Source organism: Embiotoca jacksoni, unplaced genomic scaffold (genome assembly GCF_022577435.1).
Source record: "Embiotoca jacksoni isolate LCO1_2020_lvr unplaced genomic scaffold, fEmbJac1.0.p SCAF_69, whole genome shotgun sequence".
Lineage (NCBI taxonomy): Eukaryota > Metazoa > Chordata > Actinopteri > Embiotocidae > Embiotoca > Embiotoca jacksoni.
In genome coordinates this window covers 108,814-124,163 of record NW_027185424.1, presented here as the reverse complement: position 1 = coordinate 124,163, position 15,350 = coordinate 108,814, and the positions used below count along the sequence as shown (strand labels likewise).

At 39.9% G+C, this 15,350-nt stretch overlaps 1 protein-coding gene across 1 annotated transcript; it reads left to right on the top strand.

Annotated features, from left to right (window-relative positions):
* The first annotated feature begins 3,739 nt into the window (after positions 1 to 3,739).
* LOC138214244 (beta-1,4 N-acetylgalactosaminyltransferase 2-like) lies at positions 3,740 to 13,476 on the top strand. The gene is made up of 5 exons (XM_069175646.1): positions 3,740 to 3,826; positions 10,825 to 11,006; positions 11,600 to 11,743; positions 12,397 to 12,625; positions 12,753 to 13,476. Exons 1-5 carry the CDS (start codon positions 3,817 to 3,819, stop codon positions 12,944 to 12,946), a joined length of 759 nt encoding a protein of 252 aa, XP_069031747.1. The 5' UTR covers positions 3,740 to 3,816; the 3' UTR covers positions 12,947 to 13,476.
* The last annotated feature ends 1,874 nt before the right edge of the window (positions 13,477 to 15,350 follow it).

The window sequence follows — 15,350 nt, the reverse complement described above, 5'->3', positions numbered from 1 at the left end:
AGGAGTTCTTACCTGCCACATCATACGATGCTCCAAGCAGAGAGACTACACGACTCACCTCCATGCACCACAGGTCCTTCCAACTGTGTCATCTCTTCTTAACCCTCTCCCCATTCACCCTCTGTCCCTGCTGACCCTGAGCACCTGTCTGACCACATCCGCATCCTCATGCCCCCCCCCCCCCCCCCCGATCTATTGCTTGCTTCCTCCTCTCTACAGAGCAAACCTCTCTCATACTTAATAAGTACATTTGTAAAGCAAACATAATATGTCTACTGTCTACTGTTTCATGTCTACTCAAATACAAATGTTATGCAAATGTCAGAGTCCAAGAGCTACTTGTTTGCACACACTACTAACACCCCATCTGCTCAACAGGACATCCTCTGTCCTGTCCAGACTGCTGTTTGCTGTGGCCAACTCCCCTCTACAGTATCCTATCCAGGGTTATACAGTACGACCTTTAACCTCCACTCTCATACCAGGTAGGCTCACCTCTATATTGTGCTCAGATAGCAGCAGGTTGAAATCTTTACATGACACTACAATTTGACACAATAGAAGGTTGGGTACATCTGAGTCATGGAAAATCATAGTGAAGGAACATATAAACTGAGAATAGTAATGAACAACAAACCATACCACAGTAAATAAATATACAATGTACAATCTTTATTCACTATAAAGTCATAAAGTATGAGGGTAGAGCCGCCGTATTCCAACGACAACAAGCTCGACAAGGATTTCACTTCATTGGTCAATTGCCAGGAAGGAATGATTCGTTTCAAACGTCAATACAAACTGAGATAAATCTTTGTCTTCCAATAAGATGAAAGTATGAAAGTGTTAGGTCATTTTAATTTCAGGTTTAGAGCTGCATGCAGGGAAGAGAAGCAGCTACAAGGTTGGTGTGATCCTGTAAAACAGATCAACAGGTCGTCTGATGATGGATTGGTTGAGTTTGGCTGGTTGATACAAGATGGCTGTTGAACCTTTTGGAAATTTAAAGATAAATCTGTAAATTTGATATAAAACAAATCATTTCAAGGAAGATTTTGCCACAAACGTGATGATTGTGAATCTGAAGAATCTTGCTAACCTTGACCTTACCATTCTTGTTCCGATTTAGAGAAATGAGGACAATGACCATCCATTCAGAAATAATTCCTTGTGAAATATTGCAATGGAGATACATCTTTTTTGACGTAATTTTATGTCTTTGTACAGCAGCCATCTTGTTGTCGACTTAGGTGTAAGCGGCACAAAGCTCACTGCAACTATGAAGGCCCATAAAACGCTGCAAAAGATGGGTTTTGATTTTGAGACAAACAGTTGTCTCCTGATGTAAGTCCTGTATTTGATCTACGCAATCACCCTAAACCTAACTCCTTACATGGACTTGTCATTCTTTACTACCACTGCCCAATATATTTGGGACAGAGGCGTGATGATAATCAACTATTTAATGATTCGCAAACATGATTAACACTGGCTTTCAAAAACTTAAAAGACCTGGTCACACTAGCGTTTAAAATGGAAATATTTCATTTCAAATTCAATTCATTCAAACAGAATCTCCTTTAATAATGGGTTTGGTTGGCGGCGGTGGAGTTAATCTCTGCAAATTTAACATGTTCAACAGGTTTAGTGAACTTTTGCACTATTGACCAACACCTAGGTATTTACTGTTGAGGGAGAGATGGAGTTCAAAATGGAAGAATTCCTGGTCGTTAAGGGTTCTGATCTATTTTTTTTTTTTTTAATTAATTAATATGAATTAGCAGGCTTTTCCACCTAAATTATTTTTTATTAGATGTAAGAAATAAGCAATCCTGTAAACAAAATATGCGGGCAATCTCTGGGACAGTACAGAGTAATAGAATAAAGATCGGGGAGCTTATCTTGACAGCCGTTAAACAACATCAAGGCGTGTCACCAGTCGCAGTGTGAATAAGCCTATAAAAACAATCATTTTGTAAATACGTTCAGACTCATTTTATTGTGTCACTTACTGGTGTGACCAAGCTTGTATTCAGTGAAACCTGACTGAAACTTCTTATAGTGTCCTTCAAGCCTTTTATATAGCTGCACACATTAATCCCTGTAGAAGGCTTCAACTCTTTTGCACAGACAGCAGGGATTGTCCAAAGCTGCACTGATTTTCTGGTTGCCGTGTGAAGTTGAATTGATTTTCTGGTTTTGTGGTTGCGGTGTGGGGCTGGCCTTCTTTCAACTTAAAAAATGAACAAATCAAAAAATAACTTTTTAAAATAGCAAAATAAGCCTGGTTGCCAAACCAAGCTGTTTTCTATGTCTTGCAGAGGGTTTTTCCCCTGGCAATAATACATCAACTTTCTTTTGATTTTTTCACCAACTATTCAGATACAAAATTTGTATAACATATCAGAATTTGCCTGTGATATGTGGCTGTAGTCCATCAGGTGTATAGCCAGTCAACTGTGATCCTGCAATATTACCAATCAAGACACAGATTTAATTGTCAAGGTTTTTCTATTGAAGAACTGAATGAAGATGGTTATGCTGGTATGATACTCTGACTCTGTAGTTTATTCAAGTGCATCTCTCTCAGGTGTTGTTGAGTGTGTCCAAAGGCATTCTGACCACAGAGATTCCTGCTGAGGAGGCAACAGTCAAAGGTGAGACTCCTCTGTCAGGAGTAACTTTATACACTGAAGGTTGTCATTGAAAATGTTGAATGAAGAAACAAACACTTGTTGATATTGAGCTGCATGAATCAGACTATACTCAGCTAAACTGAGTTACACCAGTGATTCACCGTGTCTTCATCCCATCTGCTACAGGTTAGAGATCTTACTGTTATTGCTGACTATTTGCAATCTTTCAGATATTTGAAAGATTTTGTCATCTTTTCAGGAGTCCAGGTCCTTTCATTTCCACACAGCATGCACGTTGTTTAGAGTTGGTGTTGTTGTCTGTCAAAGTCATACAATGTTATATCATCATTTTGAGGGAACACAAAGCAAGATTAGTGATTTGCACTTGATTCACATTCCAACATTTTAGATAATTGAAGAATAACATTATTATTATTATACAAGTCAATTCTAAATCAGTCAAAGGGTATTTTTATATTTATTTGAGCTTCCAAAGTACTGTGTTAACACTAAAGATTCTTCATGCTTTAACTTGAATGAATGCTCATAAATCAACATGGTATGAACATGGTTTGTACTGTAGTTGATGATTAAACGGATGTTGTTCAACTGTGTAAATGGCAGGTGCTGGTGAGGCCGTATTAATTATAGAGTCTAGCAGCCTGGGGATCCTCAACCACCTGCTGGCCAAAGTGTCCTATGCTAGCACTGTCTACCATATCAACACTGGAGACCTCGGTATGTTCTATATAAATGAAAATTAGGCCAGAAATCATGATCTTTATGTGGGAAATGAAATGGACAAAATAAGACGTACAAGTACTGATATCGTAAATGTAATCAAAAGGAATTTGCACATATTCAGTTGTATATATCTGTAAATGTGTTTTTCTGTGTGTGTGTGTGTGTGTGTGTGTGTGTGTGTGTGTGTGTGTGTGTGTGTGTGTGTGTGTGTATGTGTGTGTAATCTTTCCCTAAAATTTGTGAACACATAAGTGAATTTAGGCTGAGTGAAAGATGTTTGTGTATTGTTCTTCCATTCTCTGGAAACTCACTTCTTCCTCCTTGGACGGCACCTTCAGTAACTCTTTATCTCTACGTAGCATCCTTCCAGTTTGAAAACCATAAAGCTGTGTTTCCCATTGCCATCAAACAACCTCACCTGCCAGTCCTGTACGACATGGGAACAAGTAAGAGTGCACTTCTCATGAGGGGTTAAAGATTTATTTTTATTTGTTATCAGTAGGCTTTCTGTTAGATTTCAATTTAAAATTAAGAAAATTACAATGAATGCACAGTGCCTTCCAACTCTGTGGGGGAAGGATTTTTCCTTATTTCTGATAGTTGAAGCATTGGAGAACAAAACAGAAGTAATCAAAACTATAATTATGTAGTGAACAAAAAAATGTTGAACAAGCAAAAATAGGTTTCATATTTTAGATTCTTCACAGTAGCCACTGGTTGTCTTCATTACAGTTTTGCACACCGTTGTCAATATCTTGAGCAGCTTTGTGGGGTAGTGGCTTTCAGTTAAGTGGTGCGATTACATAAAGTAAATGTTAGAAAAATTACTCAGAGGCTGGATTCAAAATCAAACACATCGGACATTTATTCTTGCAAGAAGGAGCAAATACATGTACACTCAAAGAAGGATGTCAAACATTGCTCAACGTCTCTCCTCCGTAGGGAAGCTTTTATACAGTGTGACAAACAGTAGTTGACAGTCACCCCCATTCCCTTTAGATATAAGTTCAGTTGTAGATCATAAGATAAGGACATATGGACGTCGTAAATTAGACGTTGTAAAAGAGACACTAGGAACTTCTTAAGCCACAGGCAAAGAAAATAAAACCCATCTTATTTTCTTTCCATCATATCCCTCCTGTTTATACAAAGTATAACATGTACTTACAAAAAAATAAAAGAATCATCATGAGGAAAATCATATTAATCACACAATTGTTGTTGAGTATTGTTCAACCAGACATCAGTCATTGACACCACTTCATCTCAATTGCCATTTCTCTCAAGTTTCGGCATGGTATACATTATTTTGTCACACGTCAGTGTCTAAGAACATGTCCTGATCTCCAGGGAGGAGAACAAATACGTCTTCATAAGGGGGTCGTTCAGTCGTAGGTAGAATCGGTGTCGTATTAGTGGTCTCGTACGTTTGGTCAGTTGTAGTAAATCGCATATAAAGGATGTCCTGTTTAATCAATGTAACATTGATTAGTCTTTGGATCAATCCTTGGATACGGGGATTACAACAACAACCACAAATAATAAGTATGGCTGCTATAATTGAAACACTAGTGAAACAGGTGAGGAACAGGTCTGTCCATTTACCAAACCAAGATTCCATAATCCTGGAAAAATGATCATCAATCCCAGCATTTACAGCAAGTTCCTCACTTAGGGCGGTAAGACCCCGTAGAGCCTTGGTGACAGATCCATCTGATGCTGTATTGTTAGGAATAAACGTACAACATACAGAGCCAAACATTTTACATATACCCCCCTTTGTCAGCCAGCAGCATGTCCAATGTCATGCAGTTCTGCCACGCCATAAGACTAGTTGCATCTGTTCGCTCAGGCCCTTAACAGAGTCTCATGTATAGGACCTAAATGTGGGCGTGCCTCGGAGCATCCAATGCAGTCGGCTTTGACCATCATCTGAGCTGAGTACTGCATCCACTGTAGCCACATATTGGTATCACCATATCCCATCTCTAGTGACACCACATCTGTAAATTTAGTTATTTTCAATCGTCGGACTACAGGATCTACGTGTGAGCTCGTATTTGCAACGCTTTGGCGGGATACCGTGGTGGCTGGTTGTACTATATTTATCCAGATTAAGCCCTTTGGATCTGCCCCAGATACTAACAGTCTGGAGTCGCATTGCTTTGGATCCTTCAGTGTCAGTATTAAGGTGTTGCAGTTTTGTACGTGACAACCTGGTGCAGTAGATCCTTTAATCAGAGACAGTCGTTGTTTTAGGTCGACACAGATGCTACAATGCACAGATATTTGTCTGACCAAACTAAGCTGCAGTCTTTCCCCTTGCAGGGGAGAACCGCACATGCGTCAAACATGAGACTGGCCTGTTGCCCTTCCGTGAATGTGAGAATTAATGCTCCCTGTACCCGGTACTGATTTTTTGTTCCTTGCATATTTTCCACCAGCCTTTACACTTGTTCTTTTAGTGCTGTGAACTTTGTCAGTAGTCTGAGGTCCTATTGTGGTCTTGTTGTCTGATATCTGATTGTCAAGTATTTTATGTTGGCTCCGTACCAAAATATGGGGAGTACTATGAACAGAGCTGTGACTATCAGAAAACAAAGGGTCCCACTGAGGCCACAGAGTCCTATCCTCCTGAATGGATGCCATGTTATGCTGCCTTGAGTCATTTTAGTTGAACGGTCCATCCACAGATATACCAAAATAAGCTCACCAGAACCTACTCGCCAGGGTGTTTGTTGGTTTCTTCACTGGTTTGAGACAAGTACCCCTATTGGTATCACCTCCCTTTGTAGCCAGACTTCACCACAAGGGAAATGTCGGCTTACTGAATCTGGTATGTCTGAGTTATGTGGTTCAAGCAAAGGTCTCATCCTTCTGCAATGGCTGAGGTGTATCCAGGAGGTCCGTTCAGCAATCCGAACTGCTGTCGAGGTAGCCAGGAGTATCTCGAAGGCTCCTTCCCATCTGGCGGAGCTCCAATATTTCTTTTTTTTAATCACCTTAATGAAAACCCAGTCCTCTGGTTTTAGGTCTATTGACTGGTTTTCCACCACCTGCGTAGGAGGGACAACAGAAGACATAATATCTTTTCTTTTTAACATTTTGGCCATGTAGTCTGCAGTCGTCTGTTCAGTGGGCTCTTTCTTGTCCACAATAGGTCCAAGTTGTGGCATGTGACAGGGATGTTCGTGTATCATTTCAAACGGTGAGATGCCTCTTTCACTGGGTAGAATATGCATATTTAATGTTACCAGTGGAATGCATCTCATCCAATTCCACAAAACCTGCCATCATCTTTCTCAATTTTAATTTGATTGTCCCATTAGTTCTTTCCACTTGGCCTGCTGACTGTGGATGGTATGAGCAGTGATGTCTTCACTGTGTCCCGAAAGCTGTGGCTAGGTGTTTTATAATGTTGTTCACGAAATGTGTCCCGTTGTCACAAAATATATTTTCTGGTATTCCAAATCGTGGTATAATGTCCCTTGTCAGCGCTTTTGCTACGGTCAATGCATCCGGTGTTTTAGTTGGGAATATTTCTACCCACTTTGAAAAGGTGTCGATGATAACTAGGCAATATTTCTTTCCTTCACATGGTGTTAATTCAATAAAATCCATGCAGAGATGCTGGAATGGATACTCTGGTGAAGGGAACCGGCCCCTTGTAGGTCTCGTGTTTCCTTGGGGGTTGTGTTTTGCACATATAATACATGCCAAACAATTTTTTTTTTTAGTAGTTTGTAAAGCCATATGATGTAAATGCCTGGTTTATTATAGATACCATCCCTCCTGTTGAGACATGGTTCATCCCATGGCTCAAAAGGCCGCATATCTATATAAACTTTTTTGGAGTATCATCTTGCCTTCCTGTCATCTCCATAAATCATCTTTTTGTTGTGATTTATTTGTCTTCCACTGTTGTTTCTTTCATTTATTTATTATTATTTTTTTTTATCTCATTGTCTCGGGCAAAGGTCTTCAACAGCAACATTTTTTGTTGATTAGACAATTTTTTCTTACTTTTCAAAATCGTTTTCTGTTTCTGGTGTCCATTGTATTTTATCGTGGGCAGCCATAGGGTCATCATAAATGAGTTTAGACAGTGGGGAAGTCATTTCTGCATAATCTGGAATCCAATTCTGACAGAAATTTGTCATTCCTAAAAATGACATCATTTGTCTTTTTGTCTGTGGTTTTGGTGCCTTTAAAATGGCCTCCTTACGTCCTTCGTCAAGACTCCTAATAAGTGACCTACATGCTCCTGAATCGCACAATAAGGTTACTTCAATCTCTTCTATCAGTAGAGTCACAAAAGGTTTATCTTGAGTATTTCAACTGTACTTATCTCTAACACATCACTGGTATCCTCCTCTTTAGTTTCTAGTTGGGTCTGTGTTTGTGTATCATGTGAATGTGTTTCTGTGTAACCTGATCCTGGTGTGGTTGTGGTTAGTCATGCTGAAGCCGTCTGTGACCGCCAACTGTCTTCTCCTCTTCTTCTTCCTCCTCTTCCTCTCCTTCCTCTTCTTCCTCCTCCTCTTCTTCCTCCTCTTCCTCTTCTTCCTCCTCCTCATCCTCCTCCTCCTCCTCTTTAGTTTCTAATTGGGTCTGTGTCCGTGTTTGTGAATCGTGAATGGGTGTGTTTCTGTGTAACCTGATCAAGGTGTGGTTGTGGTTGGTCATGCTGAACCCATCTGCGACCGCCAACCGTCTTCTCCTCTTATTCTTCCTCCGCCTCCTCCTCTTCTTCCTCTTCTTCCTCCTCCTCTCCTCCTCCTCTTCCTCCGACCCTCCCGTCTCTCCGCCGCCTGCAGTCTCTTGCCCAGTGTCCATTCCTCCCGCAATTATAGCAGGTGTCGTGACCTGTCTCTCGTGGTCCTCCCCCACGGCCGCCAGCCCCTCTCCATCCACCTCGCTTCCTGCTTCTGAAATCTCTTTGATCATTATCCCCTCGATAATATACTTCCGAATATTCTGTCTTTGTAAAAGTTCTTGGCTGCTGTCTGGGGTTGGAGTAGAGGGGATGGAGTTTGGTGACGGTGTCGTGGGTTCGGAGACAGAAGCTGGCTGAGCAGCCGGAGGCGGAACGGGTGGAACGGGTGGATCAGCTGTTACCGGGACGTCTCCCATGTTAGGGTATGGAGGAGGATCGGGCCGCTGTCCCATGTTGGTTCGATTTTGTACCACATAATCAACATCTTCATCATTTCTCTGGGAGAAATGTATTTCAATTATTAGATATAGTATTGGTGCATTAAAAGCTATACTCCCTTCCCCTGCCTTTTTGTTTTTAATCTCTCCCATCTCCTTCTCTTTTCTTTTCAACTTTCCTCTTTTCAACTTTCCTCTTCTCTTTTCAGCTTTTTTCTTCTCTTTTCAACTTTCCTCTTCTCTTTTCAAATATTTTATGTTATCCGCGCCTTTTGAGTGCATGCATTTTACGTCTCCCTCCAGAGGTATCTCTTCGATCTTACTACAGCATGATCCCATTTTTTCTATCTGTAAGCCAACCAGTTAGTATGGAGTTCACCTGAGCAACTGGTCTTTATACAGTGATATCTGCTTTTGGCACCGTTAGGTTTCCGCAGAGAAGAGTTTAGGTTCACATTGCAAGGTTTCGGCTCTCCTTTACACTGTAAGACACTCACAGTATCTATTCACTCATTTATTTATTATTTATTTCTATCCATGAGCCAACCAGTTTGTATGGAGTTCACCCGAGCAACTGGACACTCACAGTATCTAATTATTTATTTATTTATTTTTATATCTACTGGAAGTTTTATTTTTATTTATTTATTTATGTTTTTTAAGTAGTTATCTGTAGGTCCCTGACCTATCTCTTAAGTCCCTGACTTAGTTACCTGTAGGTCCCTGACCTAGTTTTGCACGCGCAACTTTTAGTTTACCGAGTCTACTCAGACTCTTTAGTTTATATAGTCTACTCAGACTCTTTAGTACAGGTCCCTGACCTGACTCTTTAGCACAGGTCCCTGACCTGACTCTTTTGGGGGGGGAAATGTCTTACCCGGGTGTCCGACGTTTGATGGTGAATCAGCCTTTCTCTAGGATCCCGTCACCTTTCCTCTCTCCAGTCAGTCCTGGCCTCACCAATGTCCAAACTGCTTCGATAAGGAAACAGGCCGGAGGTCTTTCCTCAGGAGTCCCAGACTCCCCCGTGCACGGTTTCAGGCTCTGTCCAGAGAGAGGAGGAGATGTTGGGATCCGGCTCGAAGGACATATGGACGTCATAAATTAGACGTCTTAAAAGACGTTGTAAATGAGACACTAGGAACTTCTTAAGCCACAGGCAAAGAAAATAAAACTCATCTTATTTTCTTTCCATCAGTTAATTAATTGAATGTCTTGTCTTATTTGTGCATTTGAGAGCATCAGTTGTATCCCAAGGCAATGTTGGTATGGAGCAAATAGTCTGATTAAACTACTGTAGTCAACCATTTCATGACAAGAACCGCTCAATGAAGTAAAGAGACCATCATCAAGTGCATCAGCACTTTAAGATATGAAGGTCATTCACTTTGGAAAATTTCAAAAAGTGCTGTGTCAAAACCAAAACCTGTCAGAAACTGGCTCTCGTGGACCATCCTATAATGGGAAAACCAAGAATAGAGTTTACATGAGTCTTTCTCAGAGTTCAAGCTGCAGACACGTATCAACATCAGCTGTTGGGAGGAAACTGTGTGAAGGAGACCTTCATGGTGGAACTGCTGGAAAGAAACCCACAGTTCAAAGCAAAATTGGTGATGTATTCAATGTGGTTGTCTTGCTGCTCACAAAATGGAGACAAACCAAACCTGGATGATGTTATCTGAGTAACAGAACCTGGCTGCTCGCTGTCATTTAGCATTTTTATACCATTTCAGCCCTCATGAACTCTAAAACTACAACTGCGCACACGTGTGACGTCAGTTACGACCGTGAGGGTTTTGGGTCTAAGCTTCAGGTTGGGCTTTGGGATTGAGCCTTTGACTGCAGAGTAAGGGAAAAGAAACCAAGTGTTCAACATATGTGGAAACTCCTTCCAGACTGTTGGAAAAGCTCAACGTGACGACCTCATGAAGCTGGTTGAGAGAATTAAGATTGTGCAAAGCTGTTATCAGGACAAAATAGCGACTTTCTAGAATCAAACATTTCAAATTTGAAAAGAGTTTAACAAACAGTAGACCACTTTGTATTGTTCTGTATGTTATAGTAGTATTAGTGCAGTGCTACTCATCAGTACATTTATGATATCAAATTTGTCGTTAACAATGAGAATTTACAGATGTAGAAACCAACTGAATTGCTTGAACCTGAAAAAGTGCTTCAATAACCAGCAGCCTCATGTAAACCCATGTGGACATTTTATGCTGCTGGTGTTTTTTTTTTTTTGTTTTTTTTTTACTGGAATTGACTCTTTGGTTTTGTCTCTGTCTGTCAGATATTAACTCACAAGTCACGATCACCACAAAGACATTCCTGCGCTACTCACAACTGAAAGTGTTGTTGAACAGCATCCGGCATTTCTACAGCAAAATAAAAGTCATTATTGCAGATGACAGCTTTGAACCAGAGCACATTACCGGAGAAAACATCCAACAATACATCATGCCTCCAGCACAGGTACACACACTCACTCTGTCAGTTATTACACTTACATAAATGTAAAACTTTTATTACTACCACTTTTTATTTTTTTACAGGCCATTATCTCACATTTTTGACTAAAATTGATTTTAAAAAAAAGATCAGAAACATGAATTTGTTTAAACTTTTAAAGATGTATCAAACTCAAATCTGGTGTATCTGGGAGGACCCTTAAGATTTCAAGACTTATGCATTTTAACAATGGTTATAAAGTATTGACCAAACTTAGATGGATTAGTAACAATTCTACCATATTTGATGCATATCAGTCAATCAGGGGTCATTCACACCTAGAAGCAAATATCCTATAAGGACATTATTTGGTATAATCCAACACTTTAAGGTGTTATGAGGTGAGGTGTAAACTTGACAAAAAAAAGTATTTTTCCATTTTGACATCACAACAGTTTAGGAATAAATCTAATGAAAATGATTGACATAGATTTTATTGCCAAGTTTTTTTGTGTAACTGTTGGTGCCCTTCAGTATTACTTTTTACCCACCACCTCAAATGACCATTACAAAAGATCGTAAAATGTATCAAACATAAAACACGTTTCCTCCCTCAGGGCTGGTTTGCTGGCAGGAATCTGGCTGTCTCCCAGGTAACCACCAAGTACTTCCTGTGGGTGGACGATGACTTTGTGTTTACGGAGAAGACTAAGATAGAAAAGCTTGTGGAGGTGATGGAGGCCAACCCCGAACTGGACGTGGTGAGAATTACAAAGCCTCATGTCTGAGGGGTGTTTTTGTGGACTGATTTGTAAGCTGAAGGGGAAATAAAACGTACCCAAACCTAAAATATGAGAAGGCTTTTCAATTGTTACGTCTTTATGTGTAATGAATTGTAATTCCTTTGTATTTGACCTGAGTTGCGTCTTATATTTTATGGCTGAGATTGGCTACTGCCTCAGGGTGCACGCTGACTGCCTGATTCACATCCAATTCTATAGACAAGAGTCAGTTCCATTTTTCTTTTGATTACCCTAATCATAAGGTTGCATTTAAATATATATACATATATTATTTTATTTACTAATGTAAATTGGATTAAATACGAAAGACATCCACCAAGCCTGTCTGTGGGATGTTGGATAGGTTTGTTCACGTGCACTCTAGTAAGGACTCCATTTCTCACGTACATGAGGACAGACAGTTGGTTAGCTGAAAGATGATTTTGAGTTCTAGACTCGTTGTGAGTTGGATATAATGTCAACATCTTTCCCAATCAGCCCTGTTGAACCTTCAACCCATCTGTTCAGGGCTGATGACAACTGGAGTCTATCCCAGCATGTCCAAAACGTAGGTACACAATCAACTGGTAGCCATTTCATAACCAATTCTCTGGTCTCTGTGTTCTTATCAGATTGGTGGGTCAGTACAAGGGAACCGGTTTTACTTCTCTCTTGTCTATGAGGAAGGAGAGGAAATGGATGGTGGCTGCCTGTACAGGAAGTCTCATGGGAAGTTCCATTCACTTCCTGGTTATCCACAATGTTTTCTGGCCAGCGGGGTGGTCAACTTCTTCCTGGCTCGTACAGATGCAGCACAGAAGGTGGGATTTGACCCTCAGCTCCAGCGGACAGCACATTCAGGTACAGTAGGTCCAGACTGCGACAGAGTTTGGATTCCAACCGGCAGGAAGTCCAAACTCTTTAAGTTCTCAGACATGATTCAAGCAGCTTTTCTTCTTAATGGGTAAATGTCTGTCTCTTGCTCTAGAGTTTTTTATGGATGGCCTGGGCTCCTTGCTGGTTGCCACGTGTGATGACGTTGGTGTTGGCCATCAACAACAAAGATACAAAAACACGGACTCTCGCTACAAAACATTCAGAAACCCTGAAAGGAGTGTTAATGAGTTCAAACTGGCGCTTCACTTCTTCAAAAACCACCTCAAGTGTATTCGATATGGATAGACGGATAACAGGATGACTGGTGGAAGTTACATATTGCACTTATGTATTTGATATTTCTCTTCCATTTTTGTTCTTATTGTTTGGTCCTTTATGACAAATTTTACTCATAATCCATGCTGTACGTGATAATAATAATGTAATATGATGATGCTAAATAACAGAAAAACATGAATAAATGATTTATGTTTCAAACAATATACTTAAACTTTGCTGATCCACTATCATAGCGTTGGTTGATTAAAACAGGACATAGTACCGTAGTACATGGACATTTCAGCGGGTCGGGACATCAAGTTAAGCATATAAGTGTCTAAATAGCCATCACTGGCACTGTTCTTCAACATTTAAAACAAAAAGAAATGAAAAAACAAGCTTTTATTTTTCTTGAATGGATGCCAGAGTTGTGATAAACCACGCTCAGTTTAATCCCTAAGAAACATTAATAACATTTAATATAATATATTAAAGCTACAATATTTTTTTGGGTGGTGTTCGGGACAAACAGTTGCTTATTTAAACATGTAGCAGTTGCAGAGCAACATTTTCATTCATCTGAAGGTGTTTCAGATATATGTAATTACAATCCCTCGTTTAGCTCTCTGTGTAGTGTCTACCCCGTCCTGAGGGGTATACGCTGGGATCTTAGAACTTCTACCTGAAAACAGCTGACTGATGTGACCAAAAAGGATTCTATGAAACCAGAGAGAGAAAGAACCAAACTGGCAAAGTTAGCGACCACACAGGTAAAAAAATTAGCTACAACTTTCTGTAAAGCTCTGTTAAGCTGAGGGGGGGGGGGGCTTCAGAGTCAGGTGATGATTCTGGACAGAGTCATCACTACAAGTGACGCCTTCACAAAGTCTGATCCTGAGCTAAATTAAAAAAAAAAAAAAAAAAGCAAACATTTTCAGTTTATCAAAAAAACTAAAATGTTAGAGTTAAAGGTTTCTCAGCATCTGGTTAATTACCAACAATTATGCTCAACCTGTCAGTTTCTTTTTTCCCCTTACCTAACTCTACAGGAGCACCTCATGAACCCAGAACCAAGTCTACTTAGCAATAAGATGCAGCACCAATGGGGCGAGATCACCGAGGTCATCTGAGGAACCCGCGAGGTCGCCAATGTGCCTAAACATCAAAATCAAACTCTGCCCTTATCACATGCTACAATAATGCAACTATTAAGTAGTCTAAGTAAAACATCTTGTCGACTGTGACGTGTTAACAAACTCATAATTTTGTGAAAAAACTTAATGGGTAAACGCTCAAAAGTACGTGTTGACTGATGCAGGTGCAGCAACGAGCAGACTAAAGATGAAACACGGCAGCAGGTCAGCGCTTGAACATGAAACAAACTAACTAAACTGCACATGAAGGCTCTTTGAAACCAGATTAGGTTCTCAACAGTTCATTCCTGTACAGTTAGTCAACACCCTTAAAGAGAGACGGTCTGATCTCAGTTGAAAGAAGTTGAGTACGCAGTCACTTCCACAGAATGATGTGTCTGTGTAAACCAGCTTATACCGAACTAAGCTGAGTTATACTGGTACACAAACACACACGAACACTAAAACTAACAGAACACACAATTAGTCATGATCCAAATACAGCTTCCACCTTTATTATTACAATGACTCTTCAAATGATTCCATTCCTTTTTGTTTTTTTTGTTTCTTTATACCTTAGCTCAACAGTTGTGTGAAGCATCCTGTTCCAATACAACTGCAATTCAAGATCATGCTTTCCAAAAAAGAGACTGCAAATGTCAAAAGCCTCGTAACTCAGATTGGTGAAAACAAAAGTTAAAATATGTTTGACCTCAGAATATGTAAACTTGCATCATCATATGCATCCGTCACCTTTCTTCTACCTGTGTACCTGATCTTAAGGCTCCACCAACTGGTCAAAAAGGAACGTTTACTGAGCTACACCATGAAGGGAAATAGATCATTTAGATTCTGTGGCTAAAAAAAATAAATTCTGCAGAATTGCTCTAATTGCTTGATATTTGATTCAGACAAAAATCACACTGACACAGAATGTTGATTTCACGTAAATAACAAACCCACCACCTTCCTTGTTTTGTTAGCCTTATTAAGCATGTAGCCAGAAATAAAAACAATATCAGCAGCTGTTGAATTAACACATTTTTAACCATATCAGATAACAAACTACAAACAGTTAAATGAACAATTTTAAAGAACAATTATTAAACCGGATTGAGGTTCAAGATCAGATGGTGTTTGAATGCATCTCAATTCAGCACCTGGATGAGGTTGTACATTCCCAGATAATAACAGGTGTCTCAGAATCACCTTTGCTTACAACATTATTTGTCATCATTTTCAGACAAAACTTCAAATGAATAGTATAATTAGTACATAATAGTACAATAATCCAATTA

Coding starts and splice junctions, on each gene's coding strand:
- LOC138214244 (XM_069175646.1), top strand. Junction 11,007..11,599: donor ACATCATGCCTCCAGCACAG/GTACACACACTC, acceptor TTCCTCCCTCAG/GGCTGGTTTGCTGGCAGGAA. Junction 11,744..12,396: donor CCAACCCCGAACTGGACGTG/GTGAGAATTACA, acceptor TGTTCTTATCAG/ATTGGTGGGTCAGTACAAGG.